At 43.1% G+C, this 10,877-nt stretch overlaps 1 protein-coding gene across 1 annotated transcript in view; it reads right to left on the bottom strand.

Moving 5' to 3' along the window:
* Positions 1–9,854, bottom strand: part of LOC121711991 (mitogen-activated protein kinase-binding protein 1-like) — a 24,179-nt gene extending 14,325 nt beyond the window's left edge. The window contains exons 1-7 of the mRNA XM_042095893.1: positions 9,750–9,854; positions 8,777–8,868; positions 7,044–7,106; positions 6,427–6,484; positions 4,670–4,840; positions 4,421–4,558; positions 3,996–4,178 (exon numbers count right to left, since the gene is read on the bottom strand). Of these exons, the coding sequence (XP_041951827.1) occupies positions 3,996–4,178; positions 4,421–4,558; positions 4,670–4,840; positions 6,427–6,484; positions 7,044–7,106; positions 8,777–8,868; positions 9,750–9,854 (810 nt within the window). The remainder of the gene's footprint in view (positions 1–3,995; positions 4,179–4,420; positions 4,559–4,669; positions 4,841–6,426; positions 6,485–7,043; positions 7,107–8,776; positions 8,869–9,749) is intronic.
* Between the last annotated feature and the right edge of the window lie 1,023 nt (positions 9,855–10,877).

Here is a 10,877-nt window from a genome sequence, read left to right on the forward strand (position 1 = left end):
TAGCGTGAAAAAGCAGTTAACAGCCAAGGTGCCCTGAACCACTCTCACTGTCTTCTATAAGCAAACACATAATGCACACTTAGGCCAGTAAACACCAGAGGTGTAAAAGTCTGGCTGCAGAAAGATAAAGTCCTGCCACATTTTGGTTCCAACCTTCCACTTAATCATCTGATTCTAACTAGCACAATTCTTAAGGTAGATCAGCTAATTAGTGAAATCACATATGTTAAGTGCACAGGTAGAACCAATACATGGTAGGACTTTTACTGAAGCCAGACTTTTACACCTCTGGTGAACACACACACACACACACACACACACACACACACACACACACACACACACACACACACACACACAAACTACTGTTGAGTGTTTCCTCAGTGTGTTGGGTGGGTTGCTTTTAAAATGTATTCCACTGCAGATTACAGGCTGCATATCTTTTTTAGAAAGAAAGTGACATGCAAACACATTTCTGGCTTGATTTTCTACTTTGAATTCATAACTGAATTCATTACATCCATCTTCTGATTGAAAGGTAGGCCGTTTTAATCGGACTCTTACCTTGAATTCATAATTGAATTCATTACATCCATCTTCTGATTGAAAGGTAGGCCGTTTTAATCGGACTCTTACATGTAACACAAATATATAATAATACCCAGATCGTTTTCAAGGGCTTCATAAAACAAAATCGTCGAGTGAAAGTGATGACGTAGACGGTGGTGAGGATTCCCGCCACATTGCCTGTTAACATTCGAAGGGGAAACTGATTAGGCAAAAAAGGTCACAGTGTAAATAGGCCAATGTATTCTCTCCTAAGCTTCATTTGTTTCTGATTGATTACAGACTTCTGTATATCTTCATGGCTACACATACAGCTGTGAATAAGCTCACACCATCAGCCATTATGGAGAGGGCAGAAGGCATACAGGTGGCATACCATCATCACTCCAAGCTCTTGGTTGTGCAGGCTCCTCACTAGATCAGAGAGAGCCTGGGGAGAGAGGGTGCTGAGGAGGTCACCCTCGTAGGTGTCATCAGCCACAACATAAAGTCTGACACCTTAAAACTGCAGATTTTTTTTTAAAACAAAAGATTTTTTTGATCATATTCACTGAAACAGACTCACTATTCTCCGACGGAACAACATAAATCAGCCAGTTTTAGAAAAAAATCTGCACTTCTGCCTCCACCTAGAGCCTGTTATTTGTTTTGCAAAAATCCACAGCTCCCGGTTCTTCTGGTCCAATCAGAGCAGAGCTGTGTGAGATCTGAATGTCAATCACAGTCTGGTGCAGTCTAGTGCGCACTGACGAGCACGAACTTGATAAGAGGGTGCTCGGTGGCATGAGAGTTGTAAAAATTCAAAAATGTGTCCCCTCAATCTGTCAGACTTGCCAACTGCAGCTTTAAGGCAACTTTGTCAACCACCATCAGAGGGCGTTTGGATGGCAAGAGAGTGAAGATTGATGGTGTGGCAGGACATAAGGAGGGGGTCACCCCGAAACAGGTGGAGCTGGGGTACGGGGCCTCTGAGCTGAAGAAGCTGGATGACTATTTCACCGCTCTCGAGCAGAACCATAGGAACCTGCAGCAGCTCCTGCAGGTGGAGAGTGAGGAGCACGCAGTGGAGCTAAGGGCTCTGGAGAGAGAGCGTGTTCAGGAGAGAGCAGAGTGGGAGAGAGAGAGGACGCAGAGAGAGGAGGCCCTGCGGTCTGCTCTGATGTCTGTGGCTGTCAGCAGACAGAAGCTGATGAAGGAGCTCAGGGACCAACCAGCTACACTGGCGGTGAGATATGATTGCTTGCTTTTCTAAAACACTGATAATAGTGGCCATGAATTGATACTGTATGTATAATGTGTATGGTGAAAGTGCAAGTCTAAAGCATGCTGAATCACCACTGTGTACGTTAATGGCTATATACTGTACATAAACTTGAACTGTAAAGTTTCAAAAATCTCTCGAACATTCCCATACTTGTGTTTTATAATACAGAGTACCAAACACCTGAGTGGAACTGCCCTGAACAGAAAAGCCCAAAAGGGCTGGTGCTTCAAGAAACACCAGGCCATCGCTAATGTGATGCTGCTCCTCAGTACTTCCCAACGCTACAATCATTTCCTAATGCCCTATGGTCAAGGCAACTGTAGATGAGAGCTTTTTTTTTGGCCTTTTTATGCCTTTAATGAGACAGGACAGTGAAGAATGACAGGAAGCTAGTGAGAGAGAGAGTTGGGAGGGGGATCCGGAAAGGACCACGGGGCGGGAATCGAACCAGGGTCGATGGCGTACGGTGCAGGTGCCCCAGCCAGTCGCGCCACAGCCTGCAGATGAGAGCTTGACTGGCCTTACTGTTAGAAAACTTATATCTGAGAGAGGATTTTTTTTCTTCTTCAGGATACTCCCAGCACCAGTGGCTGTAAAGACATGAAAGCAGATCAGCTGGACCTGAAGCAGCTCATGGAGCTGGAGAAGAAGGTCAGGGACGCTGAGAGGAAGAAACAGCTGAAAGCTCTAGCCAAGGCTGAGAAGAAGGCCAGGAAGGCAGAGAGGCGCAGTGGGAAGAACGGGAAAACCCAGAAGAAGGATGACCAAGTGAAGGACATCAAGCCCAAGCGATACTGGCATTGTTGCATTTTAACCCTGGGTTGTGCCACTTCATCTGTTGAAGACTGACGAAGCCTCTGACCAGGCCGTGAAGGAGGATCACATTATAATTCTTATTTCTAGGCCTAAATATATATTTTTAAAGTATTTTAAAAAACATTGACTATTCATATTTTTCACTTAAAATAAATGTTTATATTAAATTATTAATTACTTGATTCTATTTCTATTCTATTATGTATATGTCTATATGTCTGCCTAAGTTTATGAATGTCTATGGACAAGAACCATACATGTAAACGATGAAGTGCCTTCAAAAGGCTGTCTTACCTAAAAAAATATATAAAATGAATGATGAACTTTTATACAGTTCACCTTTCCAGTTAAGGCACTTGCTTCAGGCTTTTAGGACTGAGGTACATTCATGGATGCATGACTCCTGCCAGTGCAGTTAACTCAATTCTGAATACTGTATTCAAATATAGTTGCTTAAATTTGTTATTTTAAATACGTAATCCTATTACATGTATTCTGTTACTTCCCAACACTGTTTCCTCATCAGGAGATTACAGAGGAGGCCCCTCTGACCCTAATCTCACACATATCCACATAGGCCTCATTGACAAAATGCACACACCACACACACACACACACACACACACACACACACACACACACACACACACACACACACACACACACATGCACGCATGCACACTAACACACAGGAAGGTCAATGCGGGCCAGCCCCACAGGTCTAGCCAAAGGATCGTCAAATAATAGCTTCGACCTGGAGCCGCAGTTGGCCTCAGCTTCCTCTGATAGTTGGCCACAATCCAATAAGGAAGCCCCTACACTAATGAGTCAACAAGGTTCAGATACTCTATCTGTGTGTGTGCTGACTGATGTTTACCAGACAACCTGGTGAATCTCCACTTGAGTGAATCAGGAAGCAGAGGTCTGGGACTGGGAAACACTGGGCTGGTGTCTGTTTTCCTTGCACTGGGAACACAGACACCAGCAAGACTTACAGGCTGCTCTTCCAACAAGTGCAAAGTGAGATTACTCTCGTCTCTGATTGATTGCCAATATCTTTACATTACCAGGAGGAAATGAATGGGGTCAAACAATTAATTGAATGAAATTGATTCTTTTGAAATAGTGGCAAAGCCTCAACACTGGCATTCGTCATCACTTACATAGTACTTGGTTCAACTTCCTGAGTGACATGCAATGCAGACAGTTTAATGTATCCTAGTCTGAACATTCCAGAGATTCTAAATCAAAGATGTATGATTCCTTTTGAGGAGGAACATAGCCCTAACATTAGTTCTTCATGTCACTTAGTGACAAGGTTACTAGTGTTAGCATTAGGACCACTCACCCTGAGGTCCACCCACTTCTCCAGCATCCTCCTCTCGTTGAACTCGCACAGCAGCCCGGAGGAAGTGATGCAGAAGGTGCTTCCTGATTGACTGCCACGCCCACATGCCACGTCACAGAAGAAGTTGTTCTGGAGCTCTCCGAGCAGGCCAGATCTGCCCATTAAGGGCATAGGGCCGTCAACCTGCAGATAAACACACCATAGTGATATATCACAGTAATGTACCATAACATACCACAGAAATATACCATAACATACCATAACAATTATCATCTGCATAGTAATACACCATGGGAATATTCTGTGCTCACATTTCTTAGTTTAGTTTCGTCATTTACATGCCAAGGCATACTCCGATAAATCGGTAGTTAAACTAGAAGTTAAATTTGAATCTTTGCAGCAAATCTTTGTCATTAGTGGTGTACCTTGGCAGAACCGGAGTGATCGAGGTACCAGAAGCGGACATGCCTGTTTCCTGCCGTCACAAAGTAAGAGCTATCCTCTGAGAAGGACACCGCCGTCACTTTACTGGACACCTTATTGGCAGCCACCACAATATTTCTCTGAAGCAAAAAATAGAGATCAAACACTGTTGTTCACACATACTTTGTGTTTTATGTCACATACATTTCTCTGTCTGTGTGTGTTTGTGTGTGTGTGTGTGTGTTTAGTACCTTCCAGGCCCAGACATTGACACTCATGTCATGCTGGTAGCCCACGCTGACGATGTACTTGCTGTTGGGCGAGAAGGCCACGCAGGACACACCATACTTATGACCCTGCAGCTCGGCCACCTGGGAGCCCTCACACACGTCCCACACACGCACCGCTGGCAGGTGGCCACACTGGGGGTGTCAGAGAAAGAGAGGCGAGGTGAGAAGAAAGGGAGGAAGTGGGAAGGAACGAGAGATCATTAGAATAGAAAGAAAAATAAGAAAGAAAAAGAACAGAGGAAAAGAGGGGAAAGACAAAAAAATTAAATATGGTGTGAGAAAAGTAAAAAGATAGGAAAATAAACAATTAAAATGAGAAATAGTATACAACTTATCACTGAACACAGAGAGACAAGACAACTGTTCCATTCGACCAGACAGGAAAGAGCCTTGCCACAGAGAACGGGCTGCCATGATAACAGCAGAAGAAAATTACTGAACCCATGACAGAGAATTCTGAAATATTTGCCTCTGACACCCACAGAATTCTTCCACCACCCTCAGGGGTCAAAGTTCATCCTGTCTGTGCGAGCGTTACTGTAATCTGAGAGCGTGTTGCCCCACACGAAGGCCAAATGTCATGAAGGGGGATGAGGGTGGCCCATAAACAGAGCAGCCCATTCAGGTCCAAGAACAATGGAGAAGGAAATGTCCTGAGCAATGAGATTAACTCCCTCATGTAACAAGATTAGCCTCCTCAGTGTGTGTGTGTGTGTGTGTGTCTGGCTGTGCCTCTTTAGCACAGCAAACACCATAGCAGACAGCACAAACTCTGATCTGACAGGTCACAGATAACTTTAAGATAAACATATATAATATATCATAAATAAATATACTGTATATACATTCTGTGTATGCCGTCTAGATAGACAGATCTTATATCCGTGAAGGAACCGTCAAAAGGTGTACTATTGTGGAACCAAAGAACCCTGTTAAAATGGTCCTCCACAGCATTCAGAACCTTACACTGTGAAGAACACCGTTGAAAAATAAGATACCTCATCTGAGAGAATCTTAAGAATTCCTACAAATCAGTCTTGGTAAACCCTGAACTTCTAAAAATGATAAAGAGCTCTTCTGAGCAAACACAGCTGCTGTGGAAAACTGCGGGACACTGAGGGGTGGAGGGAGGGACGTCACACCCTTCACACAGGGCTGACAGCACCCTGTCTCTGCTTTTGCAGAGCAACAAGCATTGGGTCAGGTCTGGGCCATCGGATTAAGGATTAATCGGTTAATTAATCCCTGGGAGTGAAGCCTAGCACGTTTGTGAGATAAATGGGGCTACGTGGATCGGCTGGACACATGCACATTGCACAGCACAAATTGAAGGCTGGGATTGACATTCCGCACACACACACACACACACACGGATAGACAGGCACACAACAAACACATCTGGGAAACCTGCCACCACCACCACAATGTTCCTATTCTGCTGCATTAGGTTTATGTGTGTGCGTGTGTGTTTGTGTTTGTGTGTGTGTGTGTGTGTGTGTGTGTGTGTGTGTGTGTGTGTGTGTGTGTGTGTGTTTAGGCATTGCATAAACAAAGTGATGTAACAAACCAATTCAACTCAATTGAGTACAGTACAGTACAGTACAGTACAGCAACTGGCATGATGGAGGAATCAGGAGGTACAGTTAAGCTGATGCTGTAAGAAGGGAGATGAGAAGATAAGGAAAGAAAAACGAAGAGAAAAAGGGGAAAGCACTTACCTCTCCTGTGACCAGGTACTTGCCATCTGAGGAGAAGGCTAATGTAGTGACTGCTTTCCTGCAAAGGGGTAAAGAAGACTTCAGAACTGAACAAAGAAGAGCTTCTGTAGCTGAAGAAGGCTCTGACCATGACCGCCTTTAAGGCGGATCCTGCCCTGCATCAGATCCACCATGGCCAGCTCAGTCCAGCACAACACAGGTGGTACTCGGACACCAGGGAATGTTTTTCAAGAATGTGATTTGGGACAAACCTCTTTGTAGCCCCATAGCTTAACTCGTCAGGCCAAACGGGTCTACTTTTAGGAGAGTTATTGGTTACTATGAGCTGAACATGAAAGTATCATCAAGGCCAAAATAAAGAAAAGAAGAGAAAAAAAAAAGAGAGAAATTCAAAAAGACCGAAACAGTCTGCAAGGTAATCCCAACATTACTGCCTAGCACAATAGTAGTGTAATTACACAATAATCAAATCAAGCACCTACACAGGTTTGACCAACTAAATTGCCTGACGTTTTAGATTGATGTTCCCCTTAGATGACTAAGATGGACAGACGTCACAGTTATGACCTGACAGATTTAGTTAGTTAGTTTAGTTAGGGGAGATAGGTGCCTCTCACCGGGATGTGTTGACGATGTGCTGCTGTCTGTTCTTCTTTGGGTTCAACAGCACAACCACACATCTAGAGACATGGAGATCAAGAGAGTTACGCTTTGCACTAAAGATATTAGATAAAGCATGTACAGTACATGTACACAAATGCACACATACACCCATCTCTCTCTCTCTCCCTCCCTCACACACACACACACACACACACACACACACACACACACACACACACACACACACACACACAGACACACACACACACACACACACACACACACACACACACACACACACACAGCAGCAGCAGCAGCAGCATAGTCCAAATATCTTCTGCTGGAAATGTTCTAAGGCCCTTGTCCATGGTCCTGAAGGATTCCCCCAGTGCTTCACTACTGCATCCCAAATATAAGTATTCTCTCTCACACACTCACACACACACACACATACACACACACACACACACACACACACACACACACACTCACACACACACACACACACACACACACACACACACACACACACACACACACGCACACACACATACACACACATCATGGCATAGTGCCAGGCTGTAGTCCTAGTTCTCTTGTAGGACCAGACACCGCCCTCCTTACAAATGCTGCGTGCTTGACCTGCATAGAGATTATCTACTCAGCACAATGGACACAATGTTTAGGCAGCACACGCCCGCGCGCACAAACACACACACACACACACAAACACAAATGCAAAACAAACCACTGAGACAACAGCTATGTGTGCTGCAATGTTATTCATACAGCTGGATAACAGTCTTACAAAAAGCTGTCATTTCCCTTATGATACATTTAAAACGAGACATTGAGAACTTTGAAAAAGCACTGGTAGTTTACTTACAAGACGATTTATACAGACAGTATCTTCACGAAGTTTAGCGTTTGCAGCCATCTTGAATTTAGTCACGATAAGTCAAGCAACGAGTAAGAATGAACTGGTATGATAAGGGATCAGATTCCAAAAAGAATTCAGTGGAAATGCATGGATTCCAGTTTCTTCCAGTAGCAGCAACTGGAATCCATGCATTTCCACTGAATTCTTTTTGGAATCTGATCCCTTATCATAGCTGTTCATTCTTACTCGTTGCTCGACTTATCGTGACTAAATTCAAGATGGCTGCAAACGCTAAACTTCGTGAAGATACTGTCTGTATAAATCGTCTTGTAAGTAAACTACCAGTGCTTTTTCAAAGTTCTCAATGTCTCGTTTTAAATGTCAGGGCCCTCGGAAGTCTACCAATGAAGTGTGGAGATACATTGAGCCTCGTAAATGGGTGTAAAACAGTGATTTATTTGCATGGCTAGCCCGATGCCGAAGCACCACTATTGAAAAAGCTGTTGGTAGCATCGGCTAACTAGCGCCAGATTTTGGAGTGCAGGGGACAAGCCGAGATGGGCTATGAGACATACGTTCACACTCGGTATCATGTTTCAATACACTTTAGGTCAATATCACACCGGAATTCTCCTTTAACACACCAATATTCTTTCTATCTCTCTCTCTCTCTCTGTCTCTGTTTATATATTTTCTTTCTCTCAGTCGGTCTGTCTTGCTCTGTCTATCTATTTTTTCAGACTGTCTGTCTGACTTTTTGTCAGCTCAGTTTATACATACTCCTTCTCTTTTCCATCTCTCTTTTGTTCATACTTATACTCTCTCTCTCACACACAAACACACATACACACACACACATTCTCTTACCCTGCTGGATAGGCCACCAGGCCAGTGTTGGGATCACAGGTCAGGCCACTGTTCCCAGAGGTTGTGACACCCAGCACCCTTTCAAGGGTCACCTGTGGGACACAGAAGGTGTGACAAAATTCCACAATCACCATCACATGTTCATCTGATGAAATGAGATTAAATATTTCACATTCCTGCTAGTCTATAACAGACATATTTGTTTCAAAGGTGTGGCATTCCATATGATACTAAACATAGGGAAATTATGTAGGCCTACAACTGAACTGTACAACTGAAAATAATATAACAATATAATAATGTATGGTTTAACTAGTTTATTTAACATAAAACAAATAATGTTACACTCACACTTAATCTGTGTAAAGGCAGATAACAAATCCAGCCCTGATCATGTTATTGGAGTTTATTTGAAGGCACAAGAAGTTAATGACTAACTTGGTAAAAAAGACAAATCTATGTAATATTCTTTAATAAGATAAGAAGATAAAGTACAGAATGGCAATGATATCTGAAAGAAATACAGGAGAACTACCAAAGCAAGATATAACTTCACACAGGCCCTCTATCTAATGATATAACCACTACGAGATTAATCTATTCAGATGATAATGTTGATAAAACCGAAACGTCACGTTGTTTCATTCACTCAGAGGTCAAGAATCCTTGTTGAAGATCAAAGCTTTGGCCAGGTATAGAGTGGCCTCTCTCTTCACATAGAAAGCGACACAACTCTGACATTTAGAAGACTAAAAATTATGATGAGAACTACTAATTTTTCGTTGCACAAAAGCAACTGAGCGCAGCTTTTCAGAATTACTTTGCCCACAGAGCAAGCAGTTGATTAGCCTATCACATATTTAAAACGCATACCGATTAGCCAACCGTCCTTTAGGTAGGCTATGATATCGTAATACACAACGACTTTGTGTGTGACTATGGATAGGTTATATTTCAGGAGTGAAAGGCTCACCTTAGTTGTTAGGTTTTCCTTCGTGCGACTCCTTTTCAGTTTGATGGAGGGCGACCGGAGGAAATTCGTTATCCGATTTTTTATTGTAGTTCCATCTCCAGCCATAGTGCGGAATTTAACTTCAAATTATCTGAGATGACGTTGTTAACTGCAATAAAATCTCATCAGCCAGTCATTGACTCTCATTAATCAAGTTTTGATCAACTATATTGAAAATATAGATAATTGAAAACTATATGTTGCGTCGGACGACCGGCCTCACAGAGAACTGATTGTTTGCAGCCCAGCTGAGAGGTGCTTGTTCATCATTCTGTTGGTCAGTTCACCTTCATTCTGTAGACTCCAACAGCTGACGTCGGATTGGTTGGCAGCTTAGGTGCGCTCTGATGCGCTCTGGGTGCGCTCGGGAGTTCTCTACTCCACCTTACCGTGCCAGAGACGAAATCAGATTTTGGCAAACCAATGACAATAGAGCTGCACAGTCCCGCCCACAGCCAAAATGCGGTTAGGTGCCGGATGTAAGATTCCCATTCATGTGTCCCATTGACGTTTGGAAAAATCCGTATCTGGGGCCGTATTCACAAAGAATTTTAAGGCTAAAAGTAGCTCATAAGTGGCGAATTTAGGAGCAACTCCTAAAAATAATGGGCGTGTCACTCCTAACTTTAGGACTCCTAATTTTTTTCACTAAAAGTAATTCACAAAGCATTTTAGACCTAAAAGTAGCACCTAAGTCTGGGACAGCTTAAAAGAAGTCGAGAGGACTCCTAACTCACTAAGACCTATTCACAAACCCTTTTTGTGGCATTTCACGTCGCGATGTTTTGAAATGCGTATGCGGCAACAGGAGCTAATAGCGAGGGAACAATTTTGCATTGTAGGCATAGAAGGGATGCAATAACACCACCAACAACAACCAAAACTACTCATTGTCAACATGTAAATTAAATGTAACGTTTAAAATGTTCTCCTCTTTACAAACGTAGGCATGGTGACAGATTAATTTAATAATGTTGCAAAGATAGGCTACTGCATCAATCCGTAGGCCTATGTTTCATTAGGCTACTAGGCTATTTGTTTTGCCTTACTCTTTATTCATTTAGGCTAGGCCTTTTTATTCAGTTATTC

Source organism: Alosa sapidissima, chromosome 6 (genome assembly GCF_018492685.1).
Source record: "Alosa sapidissima isolate fAloSap1 chromosome 6, fAloSap1.pri, whole genome shotgun sequence".
Classification (NCBI taxonomy): Eukaryota; Metazoa; Chordata; class Actinopteri; order Clupeiformes; family Clupeidae; genus Alosa; species Alosa sapidissima.